The sequence below is a fragment of the Rhinatrema bivittatum genome, chromosome 5 (assembly GCF_901001135.1).
Source record: "Rhinatrema bivittatum chromosome 5, aRhiBiv1.1, whole genome shotgun sequence".
Taxonomy (NCBI): domain Eukaryota; kingdom Metazoa; phylum Chordata; class Amphibia; order Gymnophiona; family Rhinatrematidae; genus Rhinatrema; species Rhinatrema bivittatum.
The window spans coordinates 24,748,268-24,770,031 of record NC_042619.1 but is presented as its reverse complement, the minus strand read 5'-3'; the positions used below and the strand labels follow the sequence as shown (position 1 = coordinate 24,770,031).

The following is a 21,764-nucleotide window of genomic DNA, read 5'->3' as shown; positions in this document are numbered from 1 at the left end:
TCCCTTTTTCCTCGTCCCCTGACCACTAGCCAGGTGCAGCTTCTGAAGTGTTCAGTTTGCAGATGTGAGAGATCCAACGAGAAGAAGAGGAGAAATGTGGCGGGAGACCTGGCCTCTGGCGGCCATTTTGTCAGCTCTCGGTTAATTCACCACGCAAAACAAAACCCACTTTGTAAAGAAATGTTCCACTGCCTGAATGAGGGAAAGGCTAGGCTCTTGCTCATGGCAGGTCTTAAACTTAGCAAGCTTGAAAGGCATCATGACTGTAGAAGAAGAATGCACGTGTTCATGTATCTTTTCAGGCTAGCTTATATTTGGTTAACTTGCCTTGGCTCTCTCTCCCTTGTATTTTTAAAGTGAGTTGTTTAAGATTTATGTTAAACTGAACTAATTTTTGTATTTGTAATGTGAGCCATTTTGGTATTTTTAAATGCATCTGGAATCAGATCACATCTGTTTGCTAAGTGGATCCGGGTAGGAAACTTCATGCATTATAGGCAGCTGTAGCACTGTTGTTATGCCCTTGGTGTTAGTGGATCCTTTATGCTGTGGTGTGGTTAGAATAACCTAACAAGTGAGCCCGTTAGGCCTACACCGACAGCTGGCGGATGTGCTTTGTGGCGGGACCCATGTTAAGCTATTGGGTTCTGGTTGCTGGCAGGGCTTTAGGTGGATTTCTAGGTGATCTGGAGAACGAGAGTCCAAGGTCAGGCGAAGGTCAGGGCGGGCAGCTGACAGCGATGCGAGAAGACAAGCCAGAGGTCAGGTCCAAGGCAAAGGTCCAGTCCAGGCAGCAAACCAAGACCAGTCAAAGTCCAGAGTCGAGGTCAGAATCCAGGAAATAGGCCTAGGGAAAACAAGACAAGATAGGACAGAACGAAGGCAACGAAAACAGGCTAGGTAAGATGAGGAGGCTGGGGCCCGTGCAAGGATTCAAGAATAATGCAGGAGACAGGAACAAGACTGGAATGTAGAAACAAAGGCAACAGGCACTGATGAGCAAGGCACATCAGGAGGCTGCTGCTGAGGCAAGGCGTGCAGTGGTGAAGTGCATCCTGAAGTGGATGACCTCATTGGAGTGCGACTCCTCTAGGTTCCTGCCAAGCCGCCTGTATTATGCGTGCACATGCGTGCGTGCGCGCCTTAGGCAGGTGTTGGCAGGGATCTGATAGTGATGAATGTTGGCTGGGCTTGCGGCGTTTGGGGGTGGAGGAGCTCCCGCAAGCCGCAAAATATAACAATTGTACTGCAATCTTAGATCAGACGGATGTCAAGAAAGTATCTGGCCTGTTCGTCACCCTTGACCAGTGACACCCATAGTGAAGCCCCACTTGGCAGTCATGCCAGCAGGAAAGGCTCTGCAGTCCCTCCTGCCAGTGAAGAAAGCTGGCGCTACAGAATGGTAAATGCTCACTCTGGAGGGGTGGGTGGGAGGCGAATGTTGAGTAACGCTTGGAGGGAGCTCTGTCATTACTGCAAGGGTGGAGGAGCAATATCATTGCTGGGGGTGGCAGGCGTGTGGGCACATTCTTTATTAAGGGGGGTGATGGTGGGGATAACCGGCCCCTTCACTTTGGGCTGCTTAAGCATGACGGAACATTTCGGCTGCCAATGCGCATGAACAAAATGTAACACCTGCTCCCAGACAGATATTAAATTGTGGCATTAACGATTTCACAGTAAATAGCTTGAGAAGAGAACCTTTACCATGCACACATTAAAGGCTCCCTTGCATATGATGCTCCCTCATTAACACTGGGGTAGTGCTAATTTTAGCACATACATATTTACCATATTGGGGGATTTTCTTAATGTGCACAAGGTGGCCTTATTGCAAAGCATGCAACTTTATGCATGAATGAAATGCCCTTTACCAAATATGTTAAGCTTTATTGCATAAGCTCCAATATCTGTCTCTCTAATCTACACAGCACACATATCTCAACGTACTTACAAAGCAAGAATAGTCAAGGAGGAAGTAAAAGAAAAAAATAAAGCAAAGCGATTAAAGAGCTGGTGCCAGTACTCTAGCAGCTGGGGAGATGATGGTGCACTAAGGCGCAACCCTTCTGCGGCATTTATAAGTGAAGAGTCATAGCAGATCGTATCATAGGGATGCGCTTTCATTTGTTTTGCTTTGTTTGGGAAGTCCTAAAATGTTCTGTGTGCCAAAAATGAAGAAAAAAACCCCAAAACAAAAAAATAAAAATGAAATGTAAAACAAAAGAGCACCCTTATTATATTGGTCCTGGGGCAAAGGAGATTCTTCTGATATCTTTTATTGGGTCGATATAAGAGTTACTCAAATACATCATTGTGCATCTCACAAAGTGGACTCCTATCCTTGAAATATATATTATATTAGAGATTTAAAAAAAAAAAAAAAAAAGTGTTGGCATATGCCTCAAGAAAGACAGCTAAAAATGGTGTTTGATCTGCAACAAAAGCTATAGAAGATGAGACTGAGAGACCTAAATATGTTTATCCTAGAGGAGAGAAGAGATGGGGGAGAGAGGGAGATGGAGACATTGAACTACCTCAAAGCTAATATTACATAAGAGCAAAGTTTTTTTTCAGAGGAGCTAGAGGTCATGATATGAAGCTCCGCGGGGGCAGACTCATGCATGTCAGGAAATATTTTTTCATGGATGCCTGAAAAGCTCTCCCAGATGGGGTGATGGAAACCAAAAAATGCTAATTGAATTCCGAAAAGCATGGGATAAATTCAGAGGATCCCTAATGGCAAGAGGATGACAGTGAAGGACGTCACCGGGGTAATCTGCATGCTGTGCTGGTTTCAGCCCTAAACATCAGCACAATATCCTTAGCTTCCAAGAGAACTGAGGTGACTGCATAAAGGGACCATTGTTAAAAGGCATGTACAGGAGTCAAAAGTTTGTTTACCTTTTTTGGGGGGGGAATTTCCCATAAATTTCATTTTGTTTAGGGTTTATTTGTTTATTTCATTAAATAAAAATGAAATAAACATAAAACCCCACCCGAAATAAACATTAAAAAAACCTCCCAAAAACAGAAAAAAAAGAAATGCCCTTTCCCCCCCCAGGCCTCCCATCCCCACCATCCATCCCTCCCACCCAAAAAAATGCTGGGTCCAGAATCCTCCTCCGTCCCCACTTATGTGGTCTGGGGGGATCCGCTGATGAGGCCTAAGTCCAGGCCGAAGACTCGGCCTTGTGTAGTAATAGGCCGCGGTAGGTCGCCACAACCTTGGCCTAGGCCCTATGCAAGGCCCAGGCTTGAAGACCTAGTCCCGATGCCAGGGCCCAACCCAGAGCCCAGGCCTGGCTGCCAGAGCTCTGGCCTCTTAGGTTCTCTTTGTCTTCTTTCTTCAAATGATGGTGTCTGCTAGGGACGCGTCAGAATAAATTAATTCTGGCGCATCCTCCTCAGCGGAGGGTGCCATTATGTTGTACGGCCATAAGGTAGACTGTCATACAAAAAAAATGGCACCCTCTGCTGAGGAGGATGAGCTGGAGTAAATTAACTCCAGCTCATCCCCAGAGATGCCATCATTTGAAGAAAGAGGACTGAAGAAAGAAGACAAAGAGAACCTATGAAGCCTGGGCTCCAGTGGCCGACCAGGACCTGGATCGAGTCTCAGGTGTCAGGATCTGGACTCTGGGCTGTACCCTGGTGTTGAGGCCCAGGCATTAGGACCTAGCCTCTGGACTGGCTTTGGCATTAGGCCTGGGTTTAGGTTGAGGCTCAGGCATCAGAGCCGGGCCCCAACATAGGCTAAGGCCTAGGCGATGGGCCTGGGCCTGGATGTTGCGTAGGATTCCTGATGGAGAAGGTAAGTCAAGGGTGAGAAATTTCCTGGGCCTTTGCTCATATCTCGGCCGAGGCCTCAGCATCGGGCCAGGGCTTAGGCCAAGATCCTGACATCATGCTCAGGTGCAGGCCACAGCTTCTGCATTGAGCTGCAATCTATGCCTAGGCTAGCACTTCAGGCACACATGAAGGGGCCTCCAACATTGCTTCTGAGTTCTTCTGCTCTCAGTGGTGGTGGAGGGTGGGTTGAAAGGTGGTTGGTTGGCATGCTCATGCCAGCGGGCACAGGCGTCTTCTTCCATTCTCCCGAGGGAGGGAGTGCATCCTCTTATCTGGTCTCATTAGTGCCTTACCACTTTGGTGTGGAGCCAGTGTCAAGGTCTGGTCACCGGAGCTCCGGTTGTGCTCGATCCCCAGCTCGATTAATGCATGATAATTTCACAGTTGGGAGATCTGGGACAGATACATAAAGATACCACCTTAGAGATATGAATTTCCATCATGAAGTTCTGATCAAGTTGAACCCCTAGATTTCGTGCTGACTTCTTAGGTTGCAAGGCGTGAACTGCCAAGGAAGGTAAGGATAGAAGGGGGTAACCTTGATGACTGAGCCAGAGGAGTTCCAATTTGGTCGGGTTTAATTTGAGCTTGTGGTTGCTAAACTATTGGACTATTGCCTAAGCAATCATTGAAACTGGCAATGGATGAGGTGTGATCTGATCACATTTTTGTGGGACCAGACCTCTCATACTATAAATTGCTTTCCAAGGAAAAATGTTTGTTGTTTTGTATATTTTTTATACCTTTGAAAGTCTATATGCCTCTTCTCTTTCTTCTCCTCTACAGTATATCTATATCTATACTCTTAAGTCTCAACTCATAGGACCTTTGATGCAGACATTGTACCATTTTGGTAGCTCTTCTCAGGCTATCTCCATTGGTCTATATATTTTCAGAGGCATTGCCTTCAGAATTAGACACAATACTCCAAATCAGGTCTCACTAATGATCTCTATAGAAGCATGATAACCCCCTTTTTTCCCCCTACTGTTTATGCCTTTCCCAATGCACCCTAGCATTCCTCTAGCTCTGACTATAGCCTTTTCATGCTCTTTCAATACCTTGAAATCATCTGATATAAACTCCGCCGTCATATTCTCCTCCCTCTGGTATTTATTTATTTATTTATCTTATATGTCGCAAATTCCAGCAATCGCTGATCACTGCAGATAGTTACACTCATTAAAGCAAACCAACAAATACTTAAAAGCTTGGAACAGTGCATTATAACACAGAAAAAGGTATACAATGATTACAGAGATAAACGGTTCAAGGTTTAAACATTACATTACCTACAGGCTTTCCTACAGAGCTTTGCCTTTACTTTTCTTTCTGAAGCACAGTCAGCTTCATCTCTCAGCTCATTCTCTAGAGAGTTACCCAGGGCAAGACCAGCTGTAGAAAAGGCTCTGTTTGTTGTCTCTTGTAATCTATAATTCTTATAGGATGGCATGGCCAGTGGTTTTTCATTAGTGGAATGAAGACATCGTAATGTAAGATTCAACCAAGTCAGCAAGACAGAAGTCTTTACTATAAATAGCCTCGGGAATCAAGGTTAACATTTTGAATTGAGTTCTTTCCTGAATAGGCAGCTAATGAAGTTCCTTCAGTTTTGGGGAACTAGCTCATGACATCTAGCACCCGTTATCATCCTAGCCGCCACATTCTGGACCACCTGCAAGTACTCTGGCCAATGGCCTTTGGCTTCCCCAAATATGAACCATTGCCGTAGAGAGCAGTCCAGTTTGCACAGGACGAGCGTTTGCGCTGCCGTCTTCATGTCTGCGCCTGAGATCTCACTCTTTAAGCATCGATAGCCGCCGGTTAACAATCACGACGCAAACCGACTTATCTTCCAACAAGACTTTACTGAACGGCTTCTTTCAGCGTGAAACTTGATACCTCTCGCAGTTCTCTTTCCTTTTGTAACGTCCCCAGAAAACAGAGATAATTGTGAAAAATCTGTGGCTCTGGAGTTCTTCGGTAACGTAATCTGAAACAGGTCCCACTCTGCCCCGGCGCTGATTGGGGTTCCTTCCTGGGATGTGCGCTAGTGGGGTGGCTAACCCCGATGTAACTCCCCATTCGCCATACCGTGACTCGGATGTTCTGGGATTAACTCCTTTCTCCTGTTACACCTGAAGAGTTAACCTTTCTGCAGATAATACGTCTTTGCAGTGATTATGCACGAAAATGCTGCCACTTCACTTCTCTTCCTTAACTCCTTTTACTTCCCGTGTTTGATTGACCAAGCTCTCTCCCAGCTTTTGGTAAGGTGGGTGGTGTAACTCTCAGCGGGAGAGAAACAGAAACAACAAAATGAAATCGCTCCACTACCAATGTTCAAAGGTGGGGGGAGGAAGGAATGGTGGATAAACTTCCTTCAAAGAAAGTCCAAAATAAGCCAGTTGTCTCCTCCTCAAAAAAGGAAAAAAAAACCAAAAAACAAACTTGAAAAAGAGGCCACAAGGTGTAGGGCCTAAGGATTTATTCATAAGCAAAAACTAGGAACTCGAACAAAAAACACTTCTCACTCTCCGATGTTCATCTAAAAAATTCTGTTCTACAGAGCAGTATCCTTTCGACAAGGCTGCACTTTAAGAGGGACCTGACGGGGGGGCCTTACGTTAGTGATTCCTTGGAGACCCGGCAATTGATACCAATTCCCTGAGTCTCCGGGTGACATCAGGAGAGTTCCCAGGTATTGCCTGTCTTAACAAGAGTTGGTACTCTTAAAAGTTGGGGACCCTGACCTTTGGGTGACCTCTTCTGCTCTTATATGTCTGGTGATCACTGGAGTCCCCCCCCCCCCGTTAGAAACACACTTTCCGTTTGTAGAGCACCGGGTCCAGTATTGCTCCTTTCCTTGTGGGCTTTGTTGCCCAAGGACAGCCCCCTTGAAGGCAGTCCAGGACCCTCCGTGCATCTGATTGCAAGGTAGAAGTCCAAGCCTTTTACTTTCGATGAACTTGGAAATCCTAGCGGTAAAACTGGAAAGAGAAAGTGCTGACCTCTGAAACTGGGCCCTGGGGACTGGGAAGTATTTTCCTGCTCGCTCTCTCTCTTTTTTTTTCCTGTGTTCAGGTCTCCTAAAAGTGGGCGCCGATGACGACTAGTCATGGAGAGAGTGTGTATTATTATACTGAAAGTTCACCCCTACTAAACCTTGTCATTATTTACTTTGGGGCATTAGACTTCAGAAATAGTTTTGCAGTCTGTAGGCTAAGTAACTGCTTACCGTTTCCTTGTGGTCAGCGTGAACTCTAACCTGTGACTTTTCTTCCTGAGCAGCGCTCTCCAGTACTCTTGCTGGGTCGGGAGTGAGGGGTGATCGTTGGCGCTGTTCTGAAGATTAACTGAAGGGGCAGACATCGTCATTAGCTGTACCAGAGATTTATACCAAACCCCAGGGCCCGTGGAACTATCTGAGAGAAGTAGTAAGGAGGACCTTGGTGGAAAGCAGAAGTGCTACAATGCCACAAACACAGACATAGGATTGATACATTATACGAAGGATTTATTCCAGCAGACACAAACGGGACAGTGACCCTACTAAAGCTCTTGTAGATTATTGCAACACACCAAAAAAAAAAAAAGTGTGGAAACGTCAGGGCCCCTTGTCCTTTTAGCATTTTACATCCATTGAAGAAATGCTAAGAGTCAGATCCAGAAACAAATTATAATCAGCTTATTGACCTTTACACATGCAGAAAAACAAAGTTGACCAGCCTGCACTGGACAATTCAAAACCTAATACATGCCTGATGCTCCGGCATGACCTGAGGTTTGTATCTGGGCTGTACCTTTAGAAAATTTAAAAACAGAGTCCAGATAAAAATCATTTCTTCATTAGGTTTTGATGCTGCTCGAGGAACCCAACAGTGCCCCCAGTGGCGGGGTGGGGCATTTGGGATTTATTCTCTACTACAGGTGTTTACCTTCCAGACTTTGGTTACAGGATCTGTTCCATCCTTTCCCCACACATTCATACCCCAGAAAAACGTGCATTCGCTGGGGAGGTTAAAGAGGAGGAAAATATGAGTTACAAGAAGCATTTTTATTTGTTGGTTTCTTAAAATACCAAAATATGCCTTTCCATGGAAGGAGAAAGTGTGACATTGAGTCACGCATACCCAAACTGTTACCTTCTGGAAGACATTTTCCCGGTGAGGTAAATTTCAAAGAGCTGTGCTCAAATACATACTTATTTTAACCTTCTATTCCATGCTGCTATAAAAACTTCTTAAGTGAAAGGGTTTCAGCGAGGACCCCAGGGAGCTGTAATTAGCAGTGGAGCTTCAGGCTGAGGTCTCACCATGCCAGCTGGACATACCCAGAGTGTTTTCACATGGCTTTGATAAAACGAGATTAAAAAATGTGAAATCTGGAGTGAAACTGAAACGTCTCGCAGAATGATGGCTGTGGTGGAGGAGGAGAAGACCCAACAGTGATCAGCAGCATGCAGACGGCACGCCGCGCCTTAAACGAACTCCAGGTGCCTGTCCGCCGGGATGTTGTATCTGGTTTTGTGAGCCTCAAAGAGATTGCATAACTCCTCGATGTAAAGCTTATGCAGGCGATCAACTTCCCCCTGCGAAGGGTGGTCATTCTGCTCAACGTTTATGGGCTTTCCAACTAAAGCAAAACCAGACAGACATAACGTTAGAAAACATGAAGCACAAAAACAAGACAAGAAGTCCTATTAGAAATTACAATGAGCAGAAGGAATTACACGTCACCTTTCAATCTGTCTTAGACATAACATTTTTAAATCTAACCAAACCTTAGCATTATGTATGTTCTTTAAAGCTAAAATGATTATTAAATTAGGGGCTTTCTGTGGACTCCAGGGATGTTCTAATGATGTTGTAGGCTATAATGTTCTAGCCTGCTGGGTCTATCTGGCAGATTAAACAGTGGACCTAGGAGGCCAGATGTACGTTCATTTCAGAAGTTTATGCATGTATATTTTTCATGTCCATAAAATTTGATTTTAGGTGTGATAGTTGTTGTCTGTGGGTTGCCCCAGGAATGAGCAGCCTAAGCTCTGGAGAGGCGAATCCAGGCTGAAGACAGCGAAAGCAAGAAAGCTGGGCACCTTCCACCTATGCTGATGCTGACCACCTTCCCCTCAGGTTGAGGGGAAGCCCCCGATGCCAGCAAGGAGTATGAGGCTTTGAATTAGAGCGAGGAACTGGAGCACACCGGGAATCCAGGAAGGAAAACAGGTAGGAGCCAGAGATGAAGAAGTGTTCTGGTTACAGCAACAGTACTAGAGTACTAGGACCGGAAGGCAGGACCAAGCTCTGGTAACTGACTGATGAGAGTGCCCGAGTATAAATACATTTATAAGTACATTCAAAAATGGTTTGGACAAGTTCCTGCAGGAAAAGTCCATAAACCATTATTAAGGTGGAGCTGCAGATATCCACTGCTTATTCTTGGGATGAGAAGCTTGGAACCTGCCTATCCCTTGGGATCCTGCCAGGTACTTGTGACCTGGCTTGGCCATTGTTGGAAACAGGATACTGGGCTTGTTGGACCCTTGGTCTGACCCATAATGGCAAGCCTTATGTTTTTATGTCTATGTATGAAGCAAGATGGCACCACGGGGAAGCAAGAGGCTTGGAATGGACAAATAAAGCACAGTGACACTCACAGGATGGAGATGAATCTGACCTTTACATTATGCACATAAATGCCATCTTATATGCATAAACTTCCAAACTAAATGAAATAAAGAAAAATACGCCAAAAAAGGCTAACTGAATGGACATGCCAAATTGAAAATGTTTTATGTACATTCCTGTAGTTAAATCCAGCACAAAGAAAAGGGGAAAGAAGATGTGCTGGGTGCCGGTGATTTTGACTGGTGAAGACTTGGTATGATGCAGACTGGTCAATACGTCGGTAAGACTGAAGACTTCAAACATGGTGTGCGGTGTAACCCTCCTGCGTCCGAAACATTGCAGTGTTGGACCTTATACAGACAGCATAAGATATTCTGTGCACAAAGCCCGGCATGAGCAGATTGTAGACTGGTAATGTAACATATAATGTCCTAAGTGGACCCTTTTCTCCTAAGCCAATGATAGCTTTTATGAAAGAATCATCTCTCTGGGTTACCAATGATTAAAAAGCCCTAGCGCCTTCTAGAGCTGTACCTACAAGCCGTTAGCCCCTAGTGGCACTATAGGAGGTTTCTCCAGAGCTTCAACAAACATTTCCTTTTCTTTGTGCTGGATTTATTGTATTTTGATATTTATTAGTTCTCAGCCATTCTTGGATTATCAATATTTTGCATTCCTGTAGATAGTAGAGATGTGCATTCGTTTTTGCTGAATTGGAAAATTTCAACGAAATTGTCCAATTTGGCATGTTTCAGGGAACCCGAAAAAGATCGGGATTTTCCCGTTTTTTTGCAAAAATTTGTTTTTCCAATTAGTGCGCACTAACGGGAGTCAGTGCGCGCTAACTCCCCGTTAGTGAGCGCTAACTCCCCGTTAGGGCGCACTAACAAAAACTAACAAAAAGTAACAAAATCTAACGGTTTTTGTTAGTGCGCCCTAACGGGGAGTTAGCGCGCACTAACAAAAACCATTAGATTTTGTTACTTTTTGTTAGTTTTTGTTAGTGCGCGCTAACGGGGAGTTAATGCGCACTAACTAAAAATCGATTTTTTGCAAAAAAAAAGACCCAAACCGAAAAAAAACGACATTTTCCATGGCAGCCGAAAAACGAAGAACGACACAAACACAAAAAACGATGCTCATCTCTAGTAGATAGGCGTGGGAAAGGTGGGTGCTGAAGCAACTAAGTGGGACTTTTGTATGCTCATCTAACCCATGATGGTGGAGTACAAATGGGGAAAATTTTGAAAAACTGTTTGGGTGATTGGTATACCGTGGTGATTTTATATGAGGCCTGTTTTATGATGTATATGAGCGTGTTGATATGATTACTGATGGATGGATGAATGATATTATGTGTGATTAAGTTATTTGATGTACCTTTGGACAAAGATACAGGTAATATTGTGCACCTTGTGGATAAGACAAATAAGTAGTAGAAGATTTCTCCCTTGGAAATGAATATGTTTAATTTAAATTTACCTGTTATAGCACTCCCCAATTGAGGACTAATAAGAATTGTAACAGGATTAGTTGATTTTTGATTTATATCTTCTTGTAATATATGGATGTTGCGATTTTGTGTTTCCTGTGTTTTTATTAATGTAAACATTGATAAACTCAAATTATAAATAAAAAAAATAAAAAATAAAAAAAATATTGTGCACCTTGTGAACACATATATGTGTGAATTGTTAACTCATAGAATTTGATATTTGAGGTATGTGTACCATGACTAGTTCATGGCTTTTTAAGTTTTTGTATAGCCTTAAACATTTTTGTAATAACAATTATTTGTAAGGATTTTTTATGTAATTTGTTTTACCTCTGTTTTTGGTTATTAAGACAAATGAAACACCATCCTGGATAAGGAGAAATCTTATAGGTGACCACCACTTTGTAGCTGGCAGCTGGGATGTATCCTTAGCAGTATGGGCAGACTGGAGGAGTCATTTGGTCTTTTCTTGATATCATTTACTATGGTATTTATTTATAAATAAATGTTATTGTATGTTATTCAAACACTGCGTGTCGTATGGTTGCAAACCAGGGAAGCCAGGGTTCATATCCCACTTCTGCCACTTGTAACCTTAGGCAAGTCACTTTGGTCTCCATTGCCTCAGGTACAAATTTATGGGAGATGCATTAAGCCACGGTAGGGCTCTAACGCATGTTAAACAGCAATTATTACGCGATATACACTGTTTATCATATGGCAGACCACTATCACGGCAATGTTGTGTGATATATGCGACATTTTGCATGGCCCTGCCCAGATTCTCTCCCCTTTTACAACTAGATGGTTTGCATGCGATTTGCATGCATTAAAAAATGCTAATCCATGCAAAGCATGAAGTTAAATCTTTTTCTTGTTTTACACTTGGTGCCACCCTACCAATACGATAGTGGGACCCCCTCCTGCAAAAAAAAAAATAAAAATTGCGGCTTAATGCATCTAGGCCTTAGATCGTGAGCCTTCTGGGGACAGGGAAATATCTACAGCACCTGAACGCAATCCACTTTGAAAGTGCCTGAAAAAGGCAGAATATAAATGAAAATAAATAATGTGTAAACTATATTAATTATTGCTGAGAGACGGATGTTAAATGACGACAGATAAAGAGCAGTGACATACGGTTCCCTGGCGTTTCACCTTTTTGACGTTTTCCGCTGCTCTTGCCCGGTTTGGAACATAAAGACTGCATTTGTCCTGGCTGGAAGGGGATCTAAGCTGCGGGTAAAACTACTCCTTCAGAGGATGGAGGCAGCCCAGTCCAGAGAATCGGAAGCTGTCAAACCTTTATTGACCCTTTTTTTCTTTCCCCTTTGTTACAACATTGCTCATCAGTGTAATCCAGCTCTGCTCATCAGTGTAATCTAGTTCCAGCTCTGCTCATCAGTGTAATCTAGTTCTGCTCTGCTCATCAGTGTAATCTAGTTCCAGCTCTGCTCATCAGTGTAATCTAGTTCTGCTCTGCTCATCAGTGTAATCTAGTTCCAGCTCTGCTCATCAGTGTAATCTACTTCCAGCTCTGCTCATCAGTGTAATCTAGTTCTGCTCTGCTCATCAGTGTAATCTAGTTCCAGCTCTGCTCATCAGTGTAATCTAGTTCTGCTCTGCTCATCAGTGTAATCTAGTTCCAGCTCTGCTCATCAGTGTAATCTAGTTCTGCTCTGCTCATCAGTGTAATCTAGTTCCAGCTCTGCTCATCAGTGTAATCTAGTTCTGCTCTGCTCATCAGTGTAATCTAGTTCCAGCTCTGCTTATCAGTGTAATCTAGTTCCAGCTCTGCTCATCAGTGTAATCTAGTTCTGCTCTGCTCATCAGTGTAATCTACTTCCAGCTCTGCTCATCAGTGTAATCTAGTTCTGCTCTGCTCATCAGTGTAATCTAGTTCCAGCTCTGCTCATCAGTGTAATCTAGTTCTGCTCTGCTCATCAGTGTAATCTAGTTCCAGCTCTGTTCATCAGTGTAATCTAGTTCTGCTCTGCTCATCAGTGTAATCTAGTTCCAGCTCTGCTCATCAGTGTAATCTAGTTCTGCTCTGCTCATCAGTGTAATCTAGTTCCAGCTCTGCTCATCAGTGTAATCTAGTTCTGCTCTGCTCATCAGTGTAATCTAGTTCCAGCTCTGTTCATCAGTGTAATCTAGTTCTGCTCTGCTCATCAGTGTAATCTAGTTCTGCTCTGCTCATCAGTGTAATCTAGTTCCAGCTCTGTTCATCAGTGTAATCTAGTTCTGCTCTGCTCATCAGTGTAATCTAGTTCCAGCTCTGCTCATCAGTGTAGTCTAGTTCTGCTCTGCTCATCAGTGTAATCTAGTTCTGCTCTGCTCATCAGTGTAATCTACTTCCAGCTCTGCTTAATATTTTCACTGCCAGTGACTGACTACAGTTTTCCTTGGGTAAAAAAACTCTAGAAGTCATGTTGGTCTCAATGCAAGTATTTAGACCATATGGAAGAGTTTACGGGTTGGAAAAATGAGCAAAAGATACGAACTGCCTTGGATGTTTTTTGGGGGGACTAAATTCTTTGTACGTGGCTGTTCTGAAAATCTGAAGCAGGAAGTTGCTTCAAATGAAAATATTGTATTTTATTTTTTTTATTTGCTTATCCCCCCCACCTTTCCTTAACTATTATTACCCTGGGTGACTGGGTCCCCATGCTGATGGAGGACTGGCAGGGACAGGGGAGCCTTCTCTGACTCTTAACCATTCTGTGCCTTCCTGCTTCTAACAGGGGACAGATCTGCTGTCCCGGGGTCATCCTGGGCACGGCCCCTTCTCAACAGGCTTGAACAGCCCTGACTCTTTTGGAAATGCACTTGGACTTGGGAGCCCGGCACATCTTTGCCACCAAGCCCTGGAAACGGGTTCGTGTCTTTGCATGGCTTATAGTGTTTGCTTTTGCCTTTTTTTGACATTTGTTCGACTGGATCATTATCAAAACGCACCCGCTGGAGGAAGTGTCGAGACATTTATATGTAAGTGATATACTGCAATTAAGGTAAATGTAAGGGGAAATTTCTAAGTCCTGATTCGTCCCCCATCCATGTTTTTTGTTTACTGCTGTGGAAGCAGATACATCTCAAAACTATATGGTGACCTTTGGTTTCTGTTATTGCTGTTATCGCATAAAATTAAAACTAGCTGGCAACTTTTAAAGCAATAGCATATCATATTTCCTGAATAAAAAAAAACACCAAAAAAATCTAAATAGTCCACACTTTGCAGAATGTTAGTTCTCAGGAAGTGTCTTGTTGTGGCTCGTTCATGAATTCATGTCACAGAAGCAGAATTCATTTGAAGCAAAATCACAAGTAGCACTTTATGCCATTCAAATTTTGTTTCTGATGGTTACTAAAAGAAGAAATATTTCAAACAATGGTGTTTTTAACCCTCGCCCTTTTTTTTAACCAACAACTGGTGAACCTGGAAGGACACAGATAGCCACTGGTGGCGACGGCGGGGCCGGTTCTGAATCTCTATGTGGCCGGCACGGGAAGGGGAAACTGTAACACTGACATGGACTGACCTTTAAGTGCTTCTGAATGCCGAGGTTTCTGCTAATGGAGCCTTTTACCAGGAAGCTAAACACGTTCAGTTTTCCAATACAGCCTGTGACCGCTAGCTAGAAAATGCTGGCCGAGCAAGCCTTAAATATCCCCACCTAAAGTGACTTTGTTTTTATCGAATGACAAAATGTATTGCCCTCCTAGCAATAACCTGAAATGCTCACGTTGGGGAAACGTCAGCGCAAGCTTGTTGCCGTCGTATGCGACCGGTTTGAATTTAGCTGCTCTGAAAGGTCCACGCGTAATCATTATGACGGCGCGGCTCCATAGCCGGGCCGAGCAAAACCTTCCCCGTTTCCATTTCGAAAGTCGTTTTTTAAAGTTCACGGAGCTTTTCACCAGTGCCAGTGGCTTGGTACCCACCAGGCCCAGCCTAGAATCCCTCGGGCCGCAGCAACACTCACCCACGGTGAAAATCGGTTTTCTGTACGGGAGCAGCCCAAAGCTGTACTGAATTATGCCCCGAGCGTGGAAAAGGGGGAGCGCGACCCCCATAATCTTCTGAAGCCGCTCCTGCGCCCTCCTCAGCCAGGAACCCTTGGGATTCTCCACCTGGTCAAAAAGCTCATTTTCTCCAAAGGAGAACACGGGGACCAGCGATGCCCTGTGAGGCGGGAAATAAATGCAGAATTACTCCACGGCACAGAAAGACGTATTAAGAACAGCGCGGCAAACGCCCTGCTGCAGAATACTGTGCACGGGGAGCGGCAACGTTCATCCTAGGTTCACGTCTACACACGGCGGGGTCAGGGCGGGGTCAGGGCTGGCATAGCCACTTATATAAACTGAAAGAGAATTAAAAGAAATTTCAGTCTTGGCACTTTCTGACTTCTCCTTTGCCTTAAAAAAAAAAAAAAAAAAGTGTTACCATAGGGGCAGATTTTAAAAGCCCTGCGCGTGTAAATCCATTCGGATTTACACGCGCAGGGGACTTGTGCGCCGGCACGTGTGTCCTGGGGCTTCGCTTGGGGGGGGGGCGTGTCGGGGGCGGCACGGCATTCGGGGGCGGTCTGGGGGCGGGGTCGTGACCGAGGCCTCTGAATCAGCCCCTGGGCCGGGGAATGGCACGCTGGCAGCCCGCCGGCGCGCGCAACTTACGCCTGCCTCAGGCAGGCGTAACTTTCTGCACAAAGGTGGGGGGTATTTAGTTAGGGCTGGGGGGTGGGTTAGGTAGGAGAAAGGAGGGGAAGGTGGGGGGGGGGGGTGACCTTAAAAAAAGTTCCCTCCGAGGCCGCTCCGATTTTGGAGCGGCCTCGGAGAGGACGGAAGCAGGCTGCACAGCTCGGCGCGCGCAGATTGCACAATTGTGCACCCCCACTGCGCGCGCCAACCCTGGATTTTATAACATGCGCGCGGCAGCACGTGTATGTTATAAAATCGGGCATAGATTTGTTCGCGCCGGGTTGCGCGAACAAATCTACGCCTGCGCATAACTTTAAAAATCTACCCCTTAGGGGCAAATCTTTAAACTTACGCGAGGGTGCAGATTTGTTCGCGCAAGCACTCGGCCCTGCGCAAGCACTCGGCCCCGCCCCCAGACTGCCGTCACGCCTCCGTCCACGGATCGCCCACGGACCACCGCCATGCCCCCAGCCCGCCACCACGCCCCCGGCCATGCCCCCAGCCAGCCCCTTATTCGAAGCCCCAGGACATACGCGCGTCCCGGGGCTTGTGCGCGCTGCCAAGCCTATGCAAGATAGGCTCGGTGCGCGCAGGAGAAGGCAGGGGTAGGTTTTCGGGGGTTGCGCGCGTATCTTACGCGCGCAACCCCCGTATCATAAGGGGTAGATTTTCAGACGAGCGCGAACAGCCTACTTTTGTTTGCGCTCCAGGCGCAAACAAAAGTACGCTGGATTTTAGTAGATACGCGCGGAGCCGCGCGTATCCACTAAAATCCTGGATCGGCGCGCGCAAGGCTATCGATTTTGTATAGCCTGCGCGCGCCGAGCCGCGCTACCTCCCCCCGTTCCCTCCAAGGCCGCTCCGAAATCGGAGCGGCCTTGGAGGGAACTTTCCTTTGCCCTCCCCTCACCTTCCCCTCCCTTCCCCTACCTAACCCACCCGCCCGGCCCTGTCTACACCCCCCCCCTTACCTTTGTCGGGGGATTTACGCCTCCCGGAGGGAGACGTAAATCCCCGCGCGCCAGCGGGCCTGCTGCGCGCCGGGCCGCGACCTGGGGGCGGGTACGGAGGGCGCGGCCACGCCCCCGGGCCGTAGCCACGCCCCGTACCCGCCCCCAAAACGCTGCCGACACGCCCCCGGAACGCCGCGACGACCGGGCCCGCCCCCCGACACGCCCCCCTCCGAGAACCCCGGGACTTACGCGAGTCCCGGGGCTCTGCGCGCGCCGGGAGGCCTATGTAAAATAGGCTTCCCGGCGCGCAGGGCCCTGCTCGCCTAAATCCGCCCGGTTTTGGGCGGATTTAGGCGAGCAGGGCTCTGAAAATCTACCCCTATGTGCGCAACCTTTCAAAATCTACCCCTAAATGTTTAAATCTTTTCGTGGAGAAAAACAGTGGGAGGCAAAAGCCGGCTCGGCAAAGGGGATAGGGTTAGGGGGAGAGCAGTGGGGGATACATTGGAAAACCTGGAAGGTAAAAGAGCAGAACATTTATTTACATTGTACCATTTACATAAAGACTTATTCCTAGTGCCGCCGTTTGACCCTTCATATTCGCTTTTGCCTGACCACGCCTGCTTTTGGAAGGCGCTTGCAACGCACCGACACCAACGCAGCGGCAGGAGAAATGCCAGGAAAACCCATGAGGGCTAACGGAGTTACCCGTGCTCGATGGCCAGCTTGACAAAGCCCTTCCTGCTCCTCAGCAGCAGCGTGAAGGCCCCGGGCCTGGCGTCCAGGGACTCCGGCGCTCCTCCGATTACTATGACCACCGCGTTGCCGCCTCCCTCCCTCCTCAGCAGGTGAGCGGCGCTGTCTCGGTCGGACGGAATCAGACCTGCCCGGAGAAACTGAAAGTTAGAAAAATCCACGGAGCACGCGGAGACAGCGAACCCGAGGCCCGTCCGGCCTGCCCACTCTGCGTCCCGGCGCAGTGCCAGAGACCCCCTTGTTGATCGCTGGTTTTCCCTTCACTTTTTTTAATTTAATTTAATTTTTTTTCTGCTGCTAAAAATCCTCAGCGCTCAACCCAAGCTTCCATCACCTCCCCCCGAGGGGCCCTTCTACGACTCCACCGCCACCCTTGACATGAAGAAATATTTTCTCACATTACCTATGAGGCTGCTGCTGCACCTTGCTACTGGCAAGAAACATTGATTTTGATTTTCTCTCCTTTTTTTTTTCTTTTTCGCATCCACTTGTACTGCAAATGTACTGTTGGGTTTTTGGTTTTTTTGGGGGGTTTGGTTTGTTTGCCTGTAATGAGTGGAGTGTTACAATGCCAGCCTTTTTTAACCCAAGCTTTGCAATTGTTAGTTTCTTGATGTGCTGCTGGCTGGGAGGAAGCGGGTCTCCCGTTACAGGCCTGCGTTCTGCAGATATTCGGACCGCACATCTGGCGACATTCAGCCCACGATAGTGTCTCTCATGCTGCTGAAAGCCTTTTCGAGCCCAGTTCTTCAGGAAGGCTTATCTGCCTTGTTCAGATTTACCCCTGGGTGTAATTGTTTGTGCTTCCATATCTTACGGGATAGAAGCCACGATAAATAATCAAAAGCGGTGCATTTTGTTTGAACCTAATTATTTGTACAAGCCGATTCCATGTTGACCCTAAATCAATGAAAGAAATGGACCCATCCTGAAAATTGCACCTAATTATCAAAGGAGATATGATAGGCTGTATTAAGCATGAATGCATTTTTGCAACGTTTGTCCAATTGATTATACTTCTTTTCCACGTTTTAAAATATTTCAAATGTAAATGAGAGGCATGCGAGGTGGTGGCTGAGAAAATAAAGGCAAAAAGATCGGCATTGAAAAAGCACAAGGGAACTCAAAAAATGGAATATAGGCAAGAATATCGGGTGAAGCTGAAGGAAGCGAGGAATGAAATCAGGATTGCAAAAGCTCGAGTGGAAGAAAAGATCATTGAAGAGGTAGGGCGTGGTGACAAAACATTTTTCACATATGTTAGAGAAAGGAAGAAGACCAGAAGAGGTATTGAAGATTGAAAAGAGACAAGGAGCAAGGTGTGGAGAAAGACGAAGAAACAGCAGAAGTTATTAATAGTTACTTCAGTTTTCACTAAGGAAGACACTGGAGAAGGATCGTTGCTGGCTAGCAAGAGCGCAGATAAGAGTGGGGTAGATACATTCCCATTTGCAAAAGAGAGTGTTTGGGAGGAACTAGGCAAAATGAAAGTGGACACGGCCTCGGGGGCTGGACAGGATGCATCCTAGGATACCTAAAGAGCTCCAAGAAGTCTGAAGGACCTGCCCAATAGATACTCGGAGAAGGGAGCAGAACAGCAGGACTGGAGAAGGGCAGTTGTGGTCCCGCTTCACAAAAATGGCAACAGGAAGGAGGCTGGTAACTACAGGCCGGATAGCCTTACCTCGGTGGTGGGACAATCAATGTAGAGACTGCTGAAAGGAAACCATAATGAACTATCTGCAATCCAATGAGTTACAGGATCCGAGACAACACGGTTTTACCAGCGGAAGGCCCTAGCAAACTAATCTGATTTCTTTGATTGGGTGGCTAGAGAACTGAATCAAGGGACAGCAATTGAGGTGGTTTACAGTACTTGGATTTCAGGGTTTTCAATACGGTCCTGCATAGTAGTCTGGGAGTGGGCCCCAAGGTAGTGAAATGGATTACAAATTGGCTGACTGACAGAGGCCAGCGAGTAGTGGTAAATGTAACTGTGAAGGGTAGCGGGTGTGCGAGCCCTTTGTACCGCGGTGTGGTTGATGCAGCCTCAAGGGAGTGGCTAAGGCCAGAGGGATGCATAGAAAGAGGCTTAACCAGCACAAAAAGGAGGTGATAATACCGCTATACAGATCCTTGGTGAAGTCGGATTCAGTTCTGGAGACAGAATAGAAATGGTCCACAGAAAGGTGACCAAAATGGTGTGGGGTCTGAATGGAAAGCTGTATGAGATGAGACTGAAGGACCTCAGTAATGTATACTCTGGAAGAGAGGAGAGTCAGGAGAGATAAGATACAGACCTTCAGATGTGTACAAGGACAGCAATGGAATTCAAAAGGGTATGGGGAAAAATGTAGAGGATTCCTGCTGGCTCACATTTCAGGTTGCAGGTAACCTGTGTGATGTGGCAGTTGTTACTACTCAAATAAAATTGCTGGGCAGAATGGATGGACAATTTTGTCTTTATCTGCCTTCATTCACTATGATGTCTATATTCAGACACAGTCCGGATAGCAAAGTTAGCCGGATAAACGTATCCGCCTAACTGTGGAGGCTTATTCAACAGTGCAGTCACACTACTGAATATAGCTGGCTATCTTAGGCCAGGATTCGTCATTCTGCAATGGTGGTAAAAGGGGGCAAAGAAGGGGGCGTTTGGGTGATAGCCTGCAGCTGGCCGCACCACGGTGGTGCGGTTTCGCCTGCCGCGATGCGGCCATGCTGCACACTATCGCGGGCATAGCGCCACCGTAAAAGGTGGTGCTATTTCCTGCGCTACTGCCGGCAATAACGTTCTGTTGTGTCCGTCGGTCGCAGATGGCTGCGACCGCTCTGCCTTACCTCTTTTCTACCCTTTTCCTCCTCCTTGGGCAAGATGGCTGCCTCCGGTACCGAGTGCCGAAACCCTCAGCATCTCCAACTCAGCATGGGCTTTCCAGTCCGCCATGCTCCTTCCCGCGGCCTCCTAGGCCGCACGCGCGCACGCTGCCTACGCTCAAATACACGTCATGGCGGGAACCTTGGGGGCGTCCCCACCGCATGACGTCAATACATCTAGGTATTTAAAGCCTACACTATGCTACCACCTTTGAGTTAGCAAGGGCTTCAGTTCAAGCTTCTCTGACCGCTCTAAGCTGCTTGCTTAGATGCCTCGCTACCCTTCGGGGATCTCGCTCCTCACGAAGCTCTAGACACCTGCTCCTCGGGGGTCTCTCGCTTCCAACAACCCTTCGGGGTTTTTTCTAAGACAACCGATCCTCGGGGGTCTCTCTCTCTCTTCTACTTTCAGGATTGGACTATCAGGTACTCGCTCCTTGAGGGCCTACCAGTCTGTGTATCCTGCACCTTGGACCTTTGCTCCCACCATCTTCATCACCAGGAAGATGCCTGCACTATGGTCCTGTGAGTACCTCTACTATCCGGTACTCCAACTCCACCCACCAGGCTTGGCGTTGCCTGCACCGTGGGTTGTTAGCTATCTAGGACCTCTGGGTGAGACTTCTACATCAGAGACTGCTGAACATATAGGCACCTTGCGGACATCAGTGCCTTACCTTCCTGCATCATACCATCTATCTACAGCAGTACAATAAATCTTTCCATCTCCTAGTGTCTGCTCTCTGAGGTCAGCCTATTGCTGTGGTTCCCCACGGGGCCCCTCCCCATGGGAGGAGTCATCTCCACAGCGACCAAGGGTCCACAACGCCCCAAACACAACATGTTCTAAACATTATCACCGGCAGCGGTGCCGCCAGCCTATTTCCCTAATCCCCTCCCTAACTCCTCCCCTCTTATGTTCTTATGTTCTCCACCTAATTTGAATGCTTCCACCGCGATAAGGCCTTAATGCACGCGATAATGTCTTTTCGCGGGTTGGAAAATAACTCCGTTAATTAGTTAGCCGGTTAAATTTAGGGCAGTTCTTTGACTTGACCAGACTTAGCTGGCTAAGTTATCCGGCTAATTCTGAATATTGGAATTAGCCGGTTAACTTAACCTCTAACTCTGCTCCTCCCGGTTACATCCCTGAACTGCCTCTAACTTTTCTGGCTAAATTCTATCCACCTAACTAATTAGCCAGCTAGAATTTAGCTGGATAAAGACTGAATAAAGCCAGATAACTCATTTAGTTGGATAGCTATTACGTCTAAATGGGTTCTGAATATGAACCTTTATGTTACTATATTTTCCTGTTGGAGCACATTTCTGAGTACATAACTCATTAAAAACATGAGTTTACTATGAGAGAGTTCCTCTGTGTTAATATTTAGTCTTGTCTGTTGCATCCCTGCAGCACCAGATAAGGCCCCAGCTTCTTCTCATGTTTCTTAACACGTCGATCACTTGCACAGATGAGCAGCCTTCTGGGAGGTCTGG

At 46.5% G+C, this 21,764-nt stretch overlaps 1 protein-coding gene across 1 annotated transcript in view; it reads right to left on the bottom strand.

Moving 5' to 3' along the window:
• Positions 1-7,894: 7,894 nt before the first annotated feature.
• The window catches only part of MOGAT2 (monoacylglycerol O-acyltransferase 2), a 74,018-nt gene continuing 60,148 nt past the window's right edge, over positions 7,895-21,764 (bottom strand). The window contains exons 4-6 of the mRNA XM_029602148.1: positions 17,340-17,514; positions 14,961-15,160; positions 7,895-8,487 (exon numbers count right to left, since the gene is read on the bottom strand). Of these exons, the coding sequence (XP_029458008.1) occupies positions 8,333-8,487; positions 14,961-15,160; positions 17,340-17,514 (530 nt within the window). The 3' untranslated portion in view covers positions 7,895-8,332. The remainder of the gene's footprint in view (positions 8,488-14,960; positions 15,161-17,339; positions 17,515-21,764) is intronic.